General features: G+C 42.8%; 1 protein-coding gene across 1 annotated transcript in view; it reads right to left on the reverse strand.

Moving 5' to 3' along the window:
• Positions 1-1,469: 1,469 nt before the first annotated feature.
• The window catches only part of LOC137439700 (gamma-aminobutyric acid receptor subunit gamma-1), an 85,534-nt gene continuing 67,604 nt past the window's right edge, over positions 1,470-19,399 (reverse strand). Inside the window, exons 6-9 of the mRNA XM_068135717.2 lie at positions 13,652-13,789; positions 11,383-11,535; positions 11,009-11,205; positions 1,470-5,696 (exon numbers count right to left, since the gene is read on the reverse strand). Of these exons, the coding sequence (XP_067991818.1) occupies positions 5,406-5,696; positions 11,009-11,205; positions 11,383-11,535; positions 13,652-13,789 (779 nt within the window). The 3' untranslated portion in view covers positions 1,470-5,405. The remainder of the gene's footprint in view (positions 5,697-11,008; positions 11,206-11,382; positions 11,536-13,651; positions 13,790-19,399) is intronic.

Genomic DNA, 19,399 nt, shown 5'->3' on the forward strand with positions numbered 1-19,399 from the left:
TTGGATACCTGTGGCACGATTTGGCCAACGTTTCAGAATCGGGTCTAGTTACTTGCTAATGGTTCGTGCCGCGGCTGCTAATCCACTCGGCAATTAACATCTTGTCCGCGGTCGCGAATGAGGTTGCTCACCTGCCTCCCCAGGAGTGAGCTGAGGCGCTTCAGGAGCGGAGACGGCCAGTGAAGATAGAAGGGGGACTAACCCCCCCCCCCCCTCCCTAAGGGGAGTGCCGTACTCCGTTTCCGCAACAATATATATGTAGTGCAGTATATTGTTGTGGGTCTAGTCTAAGGGGTAAATTGAGAATAGATTATAATAGTTATTTCATAGTTTAATAGTCTGTCCATATCAGGACAAGCATAATGTAATTATTCTAATTAACAAGATAAGCAGGTACCCATAGAAATTCGGTGGAATGATGCGACTTCAAGTCCTAACTCCCCCCACCCAACCCAACCCCCAAGTCCGCAACACTCTAACCTCCCCCCACTGCAAGTCGTTAAAAGCCCCCTCCAAAAAGCCTCAAAAATGAATAGTTACTGTTAATGGTATTTTACTTTTGTTATTTTCTTTGTTCATATGCAGCGGATAGCATCATTTGCTGAGGGTGTGGCTGTGCCACTTATGCAATGCCCTCTGTAGGTTAGGGCAGGGATTTGTAATTTGTTATCGGTGCCAGTGATAGCTCATCTACTCTTTGCGATGGACACCGTAGGATTTGTAAGGTCCACCAACGAATGCTAATGCTGGCAGACGGGACGCCCGTTTAACGTCCACCCAAGGACGGCACACACTTTGATGAATCACTCTGTCTGTGAAACACTGGCATGACAATTTATACCTGGGTGGCTTGGGATTCGAACCCAGGCTAGCCTGCTTTTCCATTTACACCCAATGGACGTTATCAAGGCTCTCTCACCATGACCCACTTCACCAACCTGCACTCTTTAGACATACTCAGGGCTCCTTCACTGTTTCACTTTGCAAGTCGAGAAAGGTGATCTCTCACAAGATGTCCTTTTCCCAGAGCCCACACCTCGTGTTCTCCCATCAGGCCAGAAACAACTTGTTTTTAATCATTAAGCCCCCTTTGTCCTTTGGCTAACCCTGCTGGCCTATAGCATTGTAACTTGTGATTAGCAGCGAATATTTATAATTTCCACATCATTTATTGTCCTTGAATGCTTATAATTAATTATTTGTTTATAATCAAGGGGTGCTCCTTATCCACTCCCATGATACAATTAGGCTCCAAATTAAAGCATTTGGAAGACTAAGGGAACGGCGGTTCCACTTGACACGATCGGGCATCTGAGCTCGTGATTACAAGAGCTGTGCTGTACGGGTGCCCAAACTATGGCCCATGTGTGTGTGTGTGTGTGTGTGTGTGTGTGTGTGTGTGTGTGTGTGTGTGTGTGTGTGTGTGTGTGTGTGTGTGTGACAGTACACTTATTCCTCAGAGGTTTGGTGTGCAAAACGTAATTTTATTTCCGAAAAAAAATAGCTAACAATGTCCATAAAGCCTCAGTGCAATACTTGAGACAAAGCAATCTATGGTGTAAATACAGAACGCAGTTACAATACACATGCCAGGCAAGAAAACAAAAGGATCCTTTTTTTTTTTTACCAAAAACGCGTGAGTTGTAAATTCATATTGCAAATGTGTTTACCTACCATAACAGTAACTGTAAACTTTTTTTTTTAATCTTAAGAAGTATTTTCTGCTAAAATATGTACAGGTTTATAAAATGTGTTGTCTGATGCAAAGCTAGTCGGCTTAATCCGACATTTTGCCTCGATTTTGACATCGCATTGGAAATGGTGGGCAAGTGACGACATTCATAAAGGCACTGCTTTAACATGAGACATGCTCTACACACCTCTCTGTCCCCTTCTCTGATCAGTGAGTCTCGCATTTTGATCCCAAACACCGAGCCCCACAAAGCAGAACCATTAGCCGCTTGGGAAATCATATGGGCAGGGTCTCAACTATAAACCCCAGCTATTAGAGACAAACAGTCCAACTAATCAAAATATCTCACCCTCCTGAGTTTCCATTCCTTTGTCCTGAAAATCCATCCAAAAATAATAATAATCACCTGATCAAATGGCTTGCCAAGAACCTGAAGACTTGGGTATTTTTTCCAGTCGTAAGCGGGCCTTTGGGACAGTAACCGAGCAGGCTCGCCGAGCGATTTTGTGACCTGGCAGGCCTCATGACCAATTTTGCAGGCCTGTATGAAGTCCAAAGGACCCACAGCTTCTAAGTCTACATGCTGCTAAAACAATGTTCCTTGTTTGGATGAGTCTATGTCACATGAATCCCAGAAAAATCTCCACCAGCTATCAATAGCTAGGTTTGTGCAGACACAAACTTTGAAAAACGGCACAATACGACATCACAATGGATACGTGCAAAGTCAATGGTAGCGACAACCCCTCAAATGAAAATGTGTGAGGGAGGGAGAGGGAAACACCATTACTTATGGTAGATGATGCACAGATGGTTGTGAAGAGAATACATCAGGAGCAATTTGGTTAAAATAAATGGCAAGAGCGATAGTATGGAAATGAAAAATGAGTTATCGACGTCGATAAGGAGGGGGAAGATAAAGGCATGGCTGTGATCAAAGAGAGAATTATCGTTAAAATAAAAATGAAATAACTTTGTAGAAAATAATACGCAGTAAGAAAGGAATAATAAAAAAAGAGGAATCTCAATTTTCTTTCGGGCTAAAGAAAGAAGAAAATTCCTCTTTTGTTATTAGAAGGTGGAGATTTTAAAATTTATTTTCAGATTTATCAATGTCCTACTTTACAATAAAGATTTCTGGTTTTGAATCAAAAATATGTTTTTTTTTCATTTGCTGCTTGTAAATTATAGGACAACATACGTTTACAAAAAACACCCCATAAAACACCACCATTTAGGCTTCGTTTCCACTGCAGTATGAAGAATATGGCCATGCGATGCTCCGATAAGCAGCCATCAAAAGTTCCTTACCATCTGGATGAGCGTCAAGTTCAGATGGTATTATATATTTTCTCTTTAAAGCGGTAGATTATGCAACGGGAGATTAGCGACTGCAAAAATACATATTTAAAGTTCAAGGAGTGAGTGATCAAAAAGTTGAATTACTTAGAAATTCTTATCCAGGCAGCGATGTAAACATACTATGTGTCATGAAGTATTTTGGATCAATGGTTTCACATTTTGCCAAAAGATACGACCCGTTAAACACACCGCCAGACTCTTGAAAAGCAGAGCAGTTGTCCAGCAGCGTTAAAGATCCCAGGTGTGAATCTGGCTCTTGCCAAAACCAGATAAAAACTACAACGGAGTCTCACACCTCACGCGGGATCCAAACGACGAGATAATTTTCAACCTAGTCACCAGCCGCCGTACGGGTTAGTTACTTCTTGGTTACATCTGCGATCGCTCGCTCTATTATGGCTAAACCCAGTGCTATTTTATTGCTCGGTTGGTTGCTGCTCAGAAAGATTACCAAAAATTAGAATTTCCTGGCAGTAGAAATCCTGTCAAAGTGGACATGAAAAAACGAAGAACAATGCCGCTCAAATTCAGATGGACAAAATTCGTAGTATGGCGCATCTCGCCACCTCCCGACAGCAAACGCTGCCGGGAATCGAACGGACGCAGGTTCCTCCTTAACATTACCCGGTCCGAACAGTGATCCGAACAACACCTAATTCAAAAACCCACAAGCAGTGAGAAGCTTTCCACATTTTTCCATTTTGCACCTAATAACAACATCGCTTTTAAAAATTTCTCTGAGCTCCGGTGCTCGACCTACATGGAAAGGTCCAAATGCGTTTGAGAATTATTCTGTGCCGTGTCCGTCACTGAGGTTTGCTTATTTATCAAATCACATGACCAGTGACCCAGTGCCTATTTTGCCTGAACTCGACGGAACAATTACAGCAATTTGACAGCAACTGTGCCTCGTCAGAACTAAAATCGAGAAAAGTCTATTTCGGCACAAACATTTTGAGAGCAGTGTCGGCGCAGGAAGGCTTATGCAGGTGTGTGCGTGCGTGTGCACAAACTGGGAAATGATGGGTGGGATGCACATCTAGGACTATGATGGGAAGTTAAAAATGGGCTAAGAATCGAAACTTGTTCAATAAGGGGGTTTGGGAGGGGGATGGTTTGGTTTGGGGCTGGTATTGTAAGGCTTCATTTGCTCCACAAAATGCAATCTCACATTTTCCATTATTTTTTTAACCACAGAAGCGTCTCTTCAAATTAACATTTGCATTTGCTTTGGACTGATCAATACTAGATAAAAGGAGACTTGGAAATCGAATGTAGTTTTCAGAAGAATAAATGTCTGCGTCTTTCTGGCAAATGGCGATGAAACAAACTACGGATGCTCGCTGGTTAATCAAACGATTTGCTCCTTGTGCCTGGTAGTCATGGTACCTCCATCTCACTATGTATAAAATTTGGGTCAGGCTTTGCTTACACTCCTCTTGGGATGTTGATTCGGTGGCTTGCTGCATAATCCGATGAAGTCGTCACCACGAATCAGACAAAAATATAAAATGACATTTCAAACAAAACCCAAAATCTCACCTTACATAGAAGTTTCTCACTCAATGTCTTCCTTGAGCATCACATAAAGCAAGACAGTCAGATTAACTGAAATAGCTGCAAAAAATGGAGGGAGAGGGAAAACAAGTGGAGACTGATGAAAATAAAGAGGGTGGGGAGAGTGGAAATAGAAAATGAGAAGAGGAAGGAAAAGAGGGAGGAGGTAAGAAGGACAGAGCAAAAGGAAAAGAGGGAAGACAGAAGAATGGGGGCCAGGGAGCAGGAGGAAAAAATAAATGAGGGACAAAACTGAGGAGGAAAAGTAAGGGAGGCTAACACCTGTGATGCCTGCTGAATGATCACATGGTGAATACAAGAGGTTAAACATTTTTTAAACAGCTCTTTCAGCCATGATAACCTTACCGGCATGATAAAACAATTGAAATACGGCTTAAATAATCGAGGCAAAGGTTCTAGCTATAAGGCAATAAAGCAACATCAGTGGTCAGACAATTGCAAATGCATCTGCTGAGAGAGTGAAAGAGTGAAAAGTAATAATAATAATAATAATAATAATAATAAGAAAAAGGTAAAATTCACTGGAAATTTGAAACTGAAAGGTTAGCGCCGAAATCTCTGTTCGGCAAACCCAGTGTGTCCATCACATGCAGACGGCACACGAGAAGCTTCGTTTTGAGCACACCCATCCAAGTAGGGCTTGTCCAATCCCACAGGATGGCCCGAGTGTCTGTCAGCGGGCTTGCAGCCCCACCGTTACCGGTACTTCAGAATAGTCATTGGAAGAACCCGGTAAATGTATTCAATCGCAGGTACACGGGAAGAGTCCATTTCACAAGTACATGTATCCAATCCAGTAGACGAGATTGAAAAGGGCGAAGGAGATTGGGAAGAATATGCGAGAGTACGAATCCAATTTTGCAACTTGGATGTGTACCCTTCCCTTTCGCCAAGACCCAGCATGACAATCCTCAAAGCAGCAGAAGAACGAGATGCAGTCCTTCCCTTCCAGGCAGTCCCAGCCGGTCTCCGGATCGCCTCGTCGAACCATTGAGCCGACGGGAACCACGGCAGAGCCGGGGCGCACCGCCAAGCCCGGTGGAACCTCTGGTTTCTGCACACGCTACACGCAACATACACATTTGGTGCATTTAATGCAAACCTGCTGCACTCTTCTCTTCAGTTTGGTTTTTAAAGAAACAGACTTTCATAAACAGTTTCTACAGAAACAGCCAGTTTCATCTCACCACGACTGCTGCCAAACTAAATTGTCTTTCTCATCCCGCCATTGTTTCTCTCTGCCCTCTATGGTGGATTACAAGGCCAAACCAGAACAAAAAGGCCAAAAATTCAAAATTATAAGGCCAAAAATTAGAAATAATTCTGGTTTCTGAAAAAATACAATAGGGTTGGTTGATTGGAAATGTAAATAAATATTTAATAGGGAGAAAAATTGAATTAGGCAAATATTTTAATGTTGACAAACATTTCCATTGAGCAACCTTAACATGCACATACTAGAACGGCACTCAGTAGAGAGCATACCTCGGCCAGGTGGACAGCTTACGTTTTGTATCCCAGTCTAGACCAGAAAATCACAATACAGAATCACATTTAATCAAAATCATCTGTCCACAACTTTTTTTTTTGTTTGTTTTTGTTTACTGAATCGAGGCTCGTGAAAGAGCTGACATTTACTTCACAAACAAATCAACCAGACAAACAAAATATATAAAAAGAGGGAGCGGAAGACAAGAGAATGGGAAGCACACAAACACTTGAGAGCACACAACATTTAAGAGCAGGGAGATGTGTGGGAGGGAGAGGGCTTGGGGGGAGGAGGCGTGGGAAGGGGGGGGAGGGTTTGAGATATCCAGCTTTGTATCGTTTTTGGCCCTATCTCCCAATGGTGAAGAATCACTTAAAATTCTACTAGCCGGATCCGGATCTGGATCTTCACCAAAATTGAATCGATTCTTCCTCGTCACACACGCAACCTGTCCACAAAGTTTAATTTTTGGTGGTGTAATGGTTACATTTGGTGATCAAAAAGATTACAATCGGTAATGAAACTCGGTGACCAGACTCAGTGTTTTTGTGATCCAAAATTTCTCTCCAACATGAAAGTACTATCAATGGTGATTATTGGTCGACAGATTATATGTTTAAACGTATTGAAATTAAAATATATTGTGAAATAGATACACATTAAGTTCAAAGTGTTGGGTGGGGGTGAAGACATATCAGATATCGGTATATGTAAACGCCTGAAAATGGAATGCATGAATTACAATACCTGAAAGGATAAAATAATAAATATCTTATATGAAGTCCTCACCTGCTGTGTAATTCATGATAGTAAAATGTCACCATTGTTTCCAGCAAAGAAAGATGTGAAGCGAGAATGCATGCTCTCACAAACTCTTTTTCTAATAGTAATAGACTGCTTCATGTTAAAGACAACCAAAGGAATGAATAAGATAACAATGGGATAGCCAATGACATTCTACAGGATTTGGACTATGATGATGATTTAGCGCTCATTTCAAATACGTTTGGAAAGATTCAAGACAAGAGCAACGTTGAGGGAGGAAAGTAAAAAAGTAGGCTTGAAAAATAATGTCAGCAACACTAAACTGATGAGATTTCACACTGAACTTAAAAAGGATCCAAGTTTAATGGAATGAGATTGAAGATGTAGAAACTTTTTTAGGGACGAGCTCTTAAAGCCATAACGATGTCGTTCAGTCAGGCAGTGGGCTAACCAGTTGGTCCGATGACAATTTTGATTTTTTCCCCTACTCCTCTGAGGTAGTTCAACGGATTGTTATCAAACTCGGCACGAGGATTCATGACGTCGATGCGCAAAAACGAATGGAGCCGTTTAAAAAACAAAATTCCATCCAAGTGCTGAGATGATCAACTTAAAAAGTAATCACGTGAACATCACGTACAATGACAGCGAGCTAACAAGCAGTTTTCAATTCACTCAAGTGACTCATTTTCTTCAGATTCATGTTAAATTCAGATCAAAAGCGGATCAGATCAAAAGACTGGCATTAATGCATCGGTACATGAATCATTGTACGTATTTGATGATAACTTGAAACACTCGCATCAACGAATATGGAAGAAGCCTTCATGGCCTGATTTGACATCGCCAGCATTCCAACGTAACCAAGCACATCAGCTCGGAAACAACTCACTCCATGGATGTGATACACACTATGATAATCATCATCATCATCATCATCAGGTAACTCACTCCATGGATGTGATTCACACTATGATAATCATCATCATCATCATCAGGTAACTCACTCCATGGATGTGATACACACAATGATCATCATCATCATCATCATCATCATCATCATCAGGTAACTCACTCCACGGATGTGATACTCACTACGATCATCATCATCACATAAAACTCACTCCACCGATGTAATACTCACTACAATCATCATCAGCAGGTAACTCACTCCACCGATGTGATACTACGATCATCATCAGCACATAAAACTCACTCCACCGATGTGATACTCACTACAATCATCATCAGCAGGTAACTCACTCCACCGATGTGATACTCACTACGATCATCATCAGCACATAAAACTCACTCCACGGATGTGATACTCACTACAATCATCATCAGCAGGTAACTCACTCCACCGATGTGATACATACTATCATTCTCATCGTGTTCCACGCTGCATTGAATCATACCAAACGCTGTGAGATGTTTCGGCCACTGATAGTCCATTATGAAGTTATCATGGCAAACTCACATGTTATACAACAAATTATTTTGAAATTTTGAAACAATGACTACTAGTTTCACGTTTCTTCTGAAACCTGAAAATAACTTGATGACGAGATGTGACGATTCAACACATCACGGGACAAAAACGAATGGAACGTTTTTCATCAATTCAGGACCCGCTCATCCTACATAGTTTTCACTGCCTGAATATAATCGTGCTGTCAGGCTTTTCAGCCACAAATGCCCATAATTTTCCATGGAATTAACCTGAAAAATGAACTGTATCACCGAATGAACCCCAACTATGACCGCCCTCTATCGGGAGACAAGCGTCTGTCCCACTTGGGACTATTCAATCTGTAACTACTGTAGAAATGTTGGTGTGTGTGTGTGTGTGTGTGTGTGTGTGTGTGTGTGTGTGTGTGTGTGTGTGTGTGTGTGCGTGTGTGTGTGTGTGTGTGTGTTACATATACACTCCGACACCTCTGGACAGATTTGCACCAAATTTGTCAGAGGTATAAGGTTGTATCCGTCAGGTTTAAGTGGAGTTCGAGGCTCCTTCAACCGCCAGGAAACCCCTGGAAAAATGATGGGGTATATCTATTTGCAGTTGCAGTTGGTTTGAATAGCGCTACCTTTGGTGAAGTTGAGCGCTACAGGATGGAATGAATTTCCCTGGACAACTGCCTGTGATCTTCTGTGGTTATTCTCGCCACCACCATGGTTAGCTTTTCCCATCAGAAAAATCAGAAAAACAATTGATCGCAACAAAATATGGACAAGGAAAAACATACCGTTAGCAACTAAAATGACAACATTCAATTCCAACATAACGTTAGTTATTTTTTATGGTGCAGCGTGCAGGAAGCCAACCTAAAATATAGTGGGCAAACTTGGACGATTTCAGCAGAGATGTTTAAGGAGCATTTTAAAGGGTTTCTGGCAAAAAAAAATAAAAATTAAATTATAATACAATAAGCAAGAAGGACAGGACAAAAATATATCAATTAAGACATTAAAGAGAAGAAGATAGAGGTGGATTTGGGCATGCAATGAGGAAATATGAAGACAATTTGAACGAGAACGGCACTTGGTACAGCGTATACCTTTGCCAGGCTGATCAGTTTATGTTTTGTATCCCACTGATAGGCCGGATCTGGATTCGGACCTGAACCAAAATCTAATTGGCTTGTTCTTGTCACCGAAACAGCTCATCCACCAAGTTTAGTGATAACTCATCCACAACCTTTTAAAACATGTTATATATCACTTTTCGCCCAATCCTTCAATGGTGAAGAATCACTTAAAAATTAAATAATTCTCGTATCCGAATCCATATTCAGATCTTTACCAAAGTCGAATCGATTCGTCGTTGTCACACACCCAACCGGGTCCACCACGTTTCGTCCAAATCCGTCCACAACGTTTTGAGATATTCTGCCGTATGTAATTTTTTGCCATATCACTTAATGGTGAAGAATCGCTTAAAAATTTATACGAGCCGATTTCGGATCTTCACCAAAATTGAATCAATTCTTCCTCGTCACACACCCAACCTCTCCACCAAATTTCGTCCAAGTCTGTGTACAACTTTTTGAGATATCCTGCTATATATAGTTATTGGATCCTATCTCCCAATGATAAAGATTCACTTAAAAAATTATATTAGCCGGATCCGAATCCGGATCTTCACCAAAATCTAATCGTTTCTTCCTTGTCACATACACAACCGCTCTGCCAAATTTCGTCCGAAGCCGTCCACAACTTTTTGAGATATCTTGTTCACAGACATACAGACAAACAAAGACAGACAGGGGTGAAAACATAACCTCCATCCACCTTTGGTGGCGGAGGTAGAAAGGAAGCTACATTCTGGACACTAAGTGGGAAAAGAGACAGAGAGACAGAGAGACAGAGAGAGAGAGAGAGAGCGAGAGAGAGAGAGAGAGCGAGAGAGAGAGAGAGAGAGAGAGAGAGAGAGAGAGAGAGAGAGAGAGACAGGGGGGGGGGGGGCAGGGGGGGAAAGGGGTGAGAGAAGGGGAGAGGGGGAGAGAGACCAAGAGAAACCTGGAGGAGTAGAAGTAAAAGCAGAAGTAAAACCTTTCAAAGGGATTGGAGCGAAAGAAATAGAAGACTTGGTGAGATTTTGTTGTGGCATTATGTATTGGAATGAGGATAGGTTGTTATATGGGTAAGCATTTTGCTATATCCATCTATCAGTAACTATTGCAGGCCTGGTGTTGCCTTAACGGTTAAGGTGGCTGCCTTAAGATCTCAGGGTCTTGAGTTTGAGCCCCTGTCGTGTCAATAAATAATACCCGGTGGGTTGATTCAGCCCGTCATCCTTCCGAGGTCGAAAAAATGAGTACCAGCTTACGGGAAACAGGGGCATTGCATCAGTGACACAGCTGCGCTCCCAGCAATGATGCAACCAGTAGCTACAGGCTGCATACGAAATAATAATAATAATAATAGTAACTGTTGGTGCTTTTAGAGTACCACCGTGGGTAGGGGAAACGATCTGCTGCTTGCCATAATTCCCCACCACCTCCATTTCCTGATTGCCAACAACTATCAGTTGTCTACATCTCTATCATTTGTAAAGGTGTTGAAGAATCAAAATAAATAAAATGTCTACCCTTCCATCCACTTGCCCACCAGCTCACCTTCCTCCGTCGCCTCCCCCGCTTCAACTTCATTTTGCTGACAAAGAATGTAAGCATTGCGAACTCGATCATCGCAGCAAAGACGAAGAAGAAACAGACGGAGACAAAGAGGTCAATGGCAGTGACATAGGAGACTTTGGGAAGAGACTTCCTGGCGATTGTGCTGAGGGTCGTCATTGTGAGTACAGTGGTGATGCCTGGAGGAGCACAGTAGCACAACAAAGCACAGCCATGTTGCGTACAAGTGCTTTAGCCTCGAAACGTGCAATAGACAAAATACATGGTCATACAATTAAACAGGCAACCAAAGGACTACATTGAAAAGCAGGATATGATCATACAGTACAGATGATCATACAGGCAGGTCAACTGACCAAGTGAAGTTCTTGCAGGTGTGGCATCACGGTTAATCCAAAACGATACCCAGGAAAGGACTACGATGAGGATGCATGGGATGTAAGTCTGGATGGTGAAGTAGCCCATCCTTCGTACGAGGTCAAACTGTAAACGCATCACCACGTATTCACCTGCACACCACAAGATCGACATCACTTTCAGTTAGCAGGGGCAGGTCCCTATGTGGATGGTAACGGGCAGCTTATATATCAACATGGCCACATAGAAAAGGAATTTGCAGTGTACAGGCAAACATCACAAGTCATCCACCTTCCCCCCCCTCCCCCCTCGCATGGAGTGTCGGGGGAGGGAGGGGATGATGTGCCCATGACCTGACACTGGGTACAACAGACACGTATGCAAAATTAGGTGAAGATTGGCCAGCACTGTTTTTTTTCTATGTTTTGCAGATGTTTTGCAGATGTTTCTATGTTTTGCATGCACATAAGCACATACAGACAATTGCCTTATTTAATATAGCAGGACACAATGTCAAGGCTCGTGGAAGCACTGGAACACAGAACAGATCACGTAGATGCAGTAGAACAAAAAGAAGAGTAGAGGGGGGAAACATTAACAGCAGGATTGAGGGACAAAATCAGAGAGACTTAGACAAATAAGGGATTTGAGGAGGAGTGAGTGGTAGGGGAGGATGCATGCTGTGGACAAGATGGATACAGAAGCAAACTCTCAAGAAGGGAAACAATGGAAATTTGGAAGGAGGTGGGCTTGGCAGGGGATTTTAATGAGGGTAGAAAAGATCATGGCTTTGGATGGGTGATGACCTGAGATTGCGTGAAAAGCAGTACTGAAGGCCTGATGGGAAGGATTATATTGAAGAAAATGTGGAAGTTCGTTCCGCAGTTGGGAAAAAGGAGGAATGAATTCCCGTGTTCATTTTTTCATTCTCTCAATCTGTTTATTCATACCCTTGCTTGTATGCACCTATTGCCCTCTATCTCTTCACTTTTTCCTGGGCCTTGATTTTGTATAAAGGAAAAAAACATCTCTCAGAACAGGTGATCAAGTTGATAGAGGAATACAAAAACATGAAAAGTGTTGGATGGGAAAATGAGGGTTTCTTCACTGCATTTTCATCCATTATTGTGATTTATCATGCCTTTTGTGCTTGTTTAAATCACAAGACGAGAACGGCACTCAGGAGAGAGCATACATACCTCTTCCTGGTTGGCCATATCACTCAATGATGAGGAATCACTAAAAATTCTACTAGGTGGATCCGGAGGATCCAGATCTTCACCAAAAATGAATCGATTCTTCCTCGTCACACACACACAACCTGTCCAGCAAGTTTCGTCCAAATTAATCTATAACTTTTTGAGATATCGTGCTAAGTATCGTTTTTGGCCCTATCTCCCATTTGTGAAGAATCACTTAAAAACAATTAAATAATTCTCATATCCGAATCCATATTCAGATCTTCACCAAAATCTAATTATTTCGTCCTTGTCACACACCCAACCGGCCCACCAAGTTTCGTCCAAATCCGTCCACAACGTTTTGAGATATTTTGTTCACAAACAGACAGACAGGGGTGAAAACATAACCTACATCCATTCACCTTTGGTGGCGGAGGTAATAAAAACATTCAAAGGCGCTGGCTGTGTCGCAAAATATTTTTTCGAATGTTACTATATTACTTAGCAGTCACTGTGCGGGTGACGTTTTTGCAAATTGCCCTTGCCCACATGGGATTCTAAACAGTACAGGGATGGAGATGGCAAAAATGCAGATGTTATCTTTTGTCATCGAGCTGGTACACTGGGAGCAACAATTCACATATATTGCCACATCTGATGCAATTTAAATGCTCTAATAGCGTCGGGGTGCTCCATTTGAAACCATTTGTTCGATATATGTAGCTTTTCGATGCCCAGGATCTGTACCAAAAATTTGTATTGGTGTCAAAGCCAGGTGCAAATTAATAGTAGGATTCACAGACTTAAACGTCACGGCATAAACCTGATGCCATTTTGTTAACATGCTATTTTACAACTTAAATGCTTTTATTCATTGTCTTTTGCAAAATCTGTCTTTTCTTTTTTTCTTGGGGTTAGGTTTCTTTGGGTCTTAGGGTTTTCCCCAACCTGTGCTTCTTTCAGACTTTCAGACCTGGTGAGAACACCACAAATTAAACACGCATTATAAGGGAACTGTGCAGGTTATATTTAGAAAGTAAACACACGAGGGAGACCATGAAAAAACAAATTATGCTTGGTATGGCACCTGATGGTGTTTTCAGCATTTCGGTGTAATTTCGGAGGCCAAGAAAAGAAAACTGGTAAAGCTTCCACGAGCGCTGGTCCGCGACTTCCACCGCATTGTGGCTCCAATGATACGTTATTTCCTCCTTTGGGTAGCCATCTGAGGGGTGAATGCAAACAACGGCAGAGTCTTTTACTCATGTTTTACAAAAGCCTTATATATTCGGGTTCAAAGGCAAGAGGGATTACACAATGTCTCAACGATACACAAGAACATGCATAATAAAACAATGCAACAATGATGAAAAACAAAAAGTTGGCATTAATTGTTAATGTATCTGTATTGGTGGCCATATTAGAGAATAAAATAAATAAATAAATTCCCTTTTTAAGGCCATTTTCCCTGCGAGAGCGGCAGTTAGCCTTGCGGGCCCCATGACAATCATCAGGGTTCCATTTTTGAGGCAATGTTTTTATGGCCGGATGCCCTTCCTGACGCCAACCCTTTAGTCTCCTCTTACGACAGGCAGGGATACCCTGTACCTATTCTAAGCCGGGGCACACACAGGCACATTCATCCCAGCAAGCTGATATTTGCCGACCTCGGAAGGATGACAGGTTGAGTCAACCCCCTGTCGTTAATTCAACGATCGACCAGGATCCGAACTCAGGATCCCAGGATCCCAAGCCAGCACCAAAACCGCCAAACCAACACCAGGCTAGACCATATGAGAGAATGGTACTTCAAATACGACAATTGCTCCGTTAGCTAATTAACAAGAATATTAGCATTAACAAAATAAAATTAACAAATACAACCAAGATATTCTAGTTTTGAATTTTTAAAAGTAATTTCCAGAAATTTGTAGAATTTGCTTTTCAAGCCTGGATATATATATATATATATATATATATATATATATATATATATATATATATATATATATATATATATATATATATATATATATATATATATATATATATATATATATATATATATATATATATATATATATATATATATAAGTTCAAAACACACCTGGTCACAAGTGTGCCGCACTGACCGGGTCCTCAGTCGAGGTCCTCAGCATTATCCCGTTTCGGCCCTTCAACCTCGATACAGTCAGCTAAGGTGGGCCAGCAGGGGCACATCCACATCCACATGCAGCAACTACACCTGGATGCGTACATACCCCCACCCCCAGCCAGTGCGAACGCAGACTACAACAACACATCCACATCCAGAATCTACATCACCAAACAAATATGGTGGAACACTCAAACACCCACCTTTATACCCTTCACCACTCACCAACAAAACACACCAGATCATTCATACACACACATACACACCCATACACACACAACGCCAACCAACCACCTACTCTTACAACATACACCACTCAACATACAAAAACACACACTCATGCAAAAACACACACCCTCACCCACTCACTCATATCCACAAAATAAGAAATAATAATCATAACAAAAAAAGAAAAAAAGAAAAAACCACACACAACCTACACCATTCGCCATGCCTCCATAAACTTCCTCCATATCCAAAATGAGTCTTTCAAGGCAACCTGGGCCACCTTGTCACACATCCTCCTTCTTTCTGTCCCACACACTCCCAGCCGAGCAAGAAATGCAGAAAAGGAATTGCCAATATACCCTCTACACCCCACCTCAAATGGCTGACACGAAACTCGCCAGACATATCACGTGCCTTCGATACGGTCTGGCACCCCGCTCTGCTCACCAAACTCTCCTCTGTTGGTATCCATGGAAATCTCCACGCATGGCTGGCGGACTTCCTCTCTAGGCGGTCAACGTGTGGCCCTGAATGGGTTTCTCTAATCTCCTCTTCCTGTTCAGGCTGGAGTTCCCCAAGGCAGTGTTCTGGGCCCTGTGCTTTTTCTGGTCATCATCAATGATCTCTCCGACTCTCTTGAAAATCCTCTCTATCTCTTTGCTGATGACTCTACTCTCTGTCGCTCCATTCTTCATCCCTCAGATCGGCAGTCTGCAGCCTCCTCACTCTCTGCAGACCTGGACAAAATCACAGACTGGGCAAACAAGTGGAACATGTCTGTCAATCCTGACAAATCTCACACTCTTACGATGTCTCTCCGAAAAGACCGACTGGACAACCCTCCCATATACTTTCTGAATAATTCTCTCCAAGAAGTTCTGTCACTCAAACTTTTGGGTCTCACTATCTGCCATGATCTTTCCTGGGAAAACCACATTTCAAATCTGGCCTCCAAAGCCAGTCGCCGACTGGGCATCCTCCGTCGTGCGAAGTCCTTCCTTGGCACACCTGAGCTCCTCACCACGTACAAGGCTTTCATCCGCAGCTCAATGGAATACTGCTCTCCCCTCTGGGCTGGTGCTCCTGCCTCACACCTAGCTCGTCTTCACGCTGTTGAAAGCAAAGCATTCAGAATCATTGGAATCTCCCACGATGAAGCTAACTCCAAGGGCCTCTCACTCACTCACCGCAGACAGGTTGGTGGTCTTTCCGTCTTCTACCGACTCCTTTCTGGCCTTGCCCCCCCAGCTCTCTCTGGGCTCTGTCCCGCAAATATTCTTACAGGTCGCACAAGATCTGCCTGCACCCCTCTTATGGTTAAACTGCCAAAATCAAGACTCTCTGCTCACCTTCACTCCTCTTTTCTCTCGCCTCTGGAACAAACTCCCTCACTCTCTTCAATCCCACTCCACCCTCCAGGTCTTTAAAACAGCTGTACACCACCATCTCTTATCTTCCCCCATCCAAAACCTTGATCTTTTCTATCCCCGATAATTTCACCCCAATTCCACTTTTTGAAATACCAACTTCTGTCCTGGAAGTCCTTGGTGTCCTTGTGTTTTACACTTCTCCCACCCCTCCCCCCCCCCCACTTCCCACGCCTCCTCCCCCAAGCCCTCTCCCTCCCACACATCTCCCACACATCTCCCTGCTCTTAAATGTTGTGTGCTCTCAAGTGTTTGTGTGCTTCCCATTCTCTTGTCTTCCGCTCCCTCTTTTTATATATTTTGTTTGTCTGGTTGATTTGTTTGTGAAGTAAATGTCAGCTCTTTCACGAGCCTCGATTCAGTATACAACAACAACAACAACAAAAAAAAAAAAAAAAAAAAAAAAAAAAAAAAAACCTTCTCCCGGCACTCTGCCTCCAGCTCAGTGTACTTTCCTCTCTTCCTCTCATGCACCTCCTCCATATTCTCTTCCCAAGGTACCGACAATTCCCCTAAGATGACCTGTCTTGTTGCACCTGACCAAATGACAATGTCAGGCCACAACCTTGTCACACAGATCTCCTCTGGGAAAACAATTGTGGCTTCAGGTCCGCCACCACCTGCCAATCACAAACATCTGACAGCCCTCTTGCTTTCCACCTCCTCCTCCTCCTCTTTCCACCTCTTACCACTTGGCCCTCTTTGACAAACCACACCTCTCCCCCATCAGTCTCCTTCTCCACTCTTCTTTCTCTCGACCTCAGCACCTCTTGTTGCACCATCTGCACCACCACCGCCAGCACCTGATCATGTCGCCACCTGTATTGTCCTGCTGCCAATGCTACTGAACATGCACTCAGTGCATGCTGCACCGTTCCCACACCTCCACACAAATAACATCTCTCCTCCTGCAACAACCCCCACAATCTCAAGTTTACTGGTGGCGGAAGCACATCATACGTTGCCCGCAACATATATATATATATATATATATACGTATATATATATATATATATATATATATATATATATACACAAAGAATTAAGTTAAGCACCCCCCCGTTTTTTTACAACCTCGCACATTACAAGTTTGTTGTCGTCAAAACAGTGTAATATACCCATGATATTGCTATATTTTCTGGAGAAGTGATATTATGGTCACATAAAAACATAACAATCATGCCCTTTTCAATATTTTATTCTGAATAATTTAAGGTGAAAATTTTTGGGAATTTTAGGCATATTTTCACCTCAATTTAAGTATGGAGCTATAGGTCCATCACGGACAGTGTGGATGACGTTTATGTTTTCTAACGTACAGTCATTGTTCTGAGAAGACCTCTAGCGATCTTTGCGTCAATAACGTGTGTAGGACCCACGTGATCGGATCACTGACTCAACCCTACGTCTCATAGACCCTGTAAGCCGTCGTATGCGTTGCTGTGGCAGGTTGTTCCATTCCCGATGTAATGCACGTTCCAATTCATCCAGATTGGCTATTGGAGGGACCATCTTCGCAATTTGTCGTCCCAACATGTCCCAAACGTGCTCGAGGGGGTTCAGGTCAGGACTGTACGCAGGCCAGGGGATGGTTGTCACAGCACCTTGCTCCATCCGATCACGTGGGTCCTACACACGTTATTGACGCAAAGATCGCTAGAGGTCTTCTCAGAACAATGACTGTACGTTAGAAAACATAAACGTCATCCACACTGTCCGTGATGGACCTATAGCTCCATACTTAAATTGAGGTGAAAATATGCCTAAAATTCCCAAAAAATTTCACCTTAAATTATTCAGAATAAAATATTGAAAACGGCATGATTGTTATGTTTTTATGTGACCATAATATCACTTCTCCAGAAAATATAGCAATATCATGGGTATATTACACTGTTTTGACGACAACAAACTTGTAATGTGCGAGGTTGTAAAAAAACGGGGGGGTGCTTAACTTAATTCTTTGTGTATATATATATATATATATATATATATATATATATATATATGGATGGATGGATGGATGGATGGATGGATGGATATATAGATAGATAGAGATATATATATACAGTGGAACCTTGACTTACGAGTGCACCAACTTACGAGTTTTCCGAGATACGAGCCGTCGCTCGGGCGGTTTATTGCTTTGAGATGCGAGCCGAGATCTGAGTTACGAGCTTACGCCACCCGCCACCAGGTGGGTTCCGGTCACGTGGTTATCTTGCCGTGCAAGCATATCTGCCGTATATCGCTGCTGTTTTGTTTTCGCATGTTGGTTATTTTGGAGCTTACGCCAGCCGCCACCAGGTGGGTTCCGGTCACGTGGTTATCTTGCCGTGCAAGCATCTCTGCCGTATATCGCTGCTGTTTTGTTTTCGCATGTTGGTTATTTTGGAGCTTACGCCAGCCGCCACCAGGTGGGTTCCGGTCACGTGGTTATCTTGCCGTGCAAGCATATCTGCCGTATATCGCTGCTGTTTTGTTTTCGCATGTTGGTTATTTTGGAGCTTACGCCAGCCGCCACCAGGTGGGTTCCGGTCACGTGGTTATCTTGCCGTGCAAGCATATCTGCCGTATATCGCTGCTGTTTTGTTTTCGCATGTTGGTTATTTTGGAGCTTACGCCAGCCGCCACCAGGTGGGTTCCGGTCACGTGGTTATCTTGCCGTGCAAGCATATCTGCCGTATATCGCTGCTGTTTTGTTTTCGCATGTTGGTTATTTTGGAAAATTTCTTAGTTTTAACCATGGGTCCTAAGTAATTGAGTGCCAAGGGCAGTACTGAGAAGAAGAAGAGGATGATGTGCTTGGATATAAAACACGCAATCGTCGAAAAACATGAGCGAGGTGTGCGTGTTGTCGACTTGGTGAGGCGGATGTGAAGGCAGCTGAAGATTTTATTATAATTTTTGCCGAACTGATAGAAGCCGAACGATACATCCCCCAGCAAATCTTCAACTGTGACGAGACAGGGCTCTTCTGGAAAAAGATGCCGAGGAGGACGTATATAACGGCAGAGGAGAAGAG

This window comes from Myxine glutinosa, chromosome 14 (assembly GCF_964187855.1).
Source record: "Myxine glutinosa chromosome 14, kmMyxGlut1.1, whole genome shotgun sequence".
Classification (NCBI taxonomy): Eukaryota; Metazoa; Chordata; class Myxini; order Myxiniformes; family Myxinidae; genus Myxine; species Myxine glutinosa.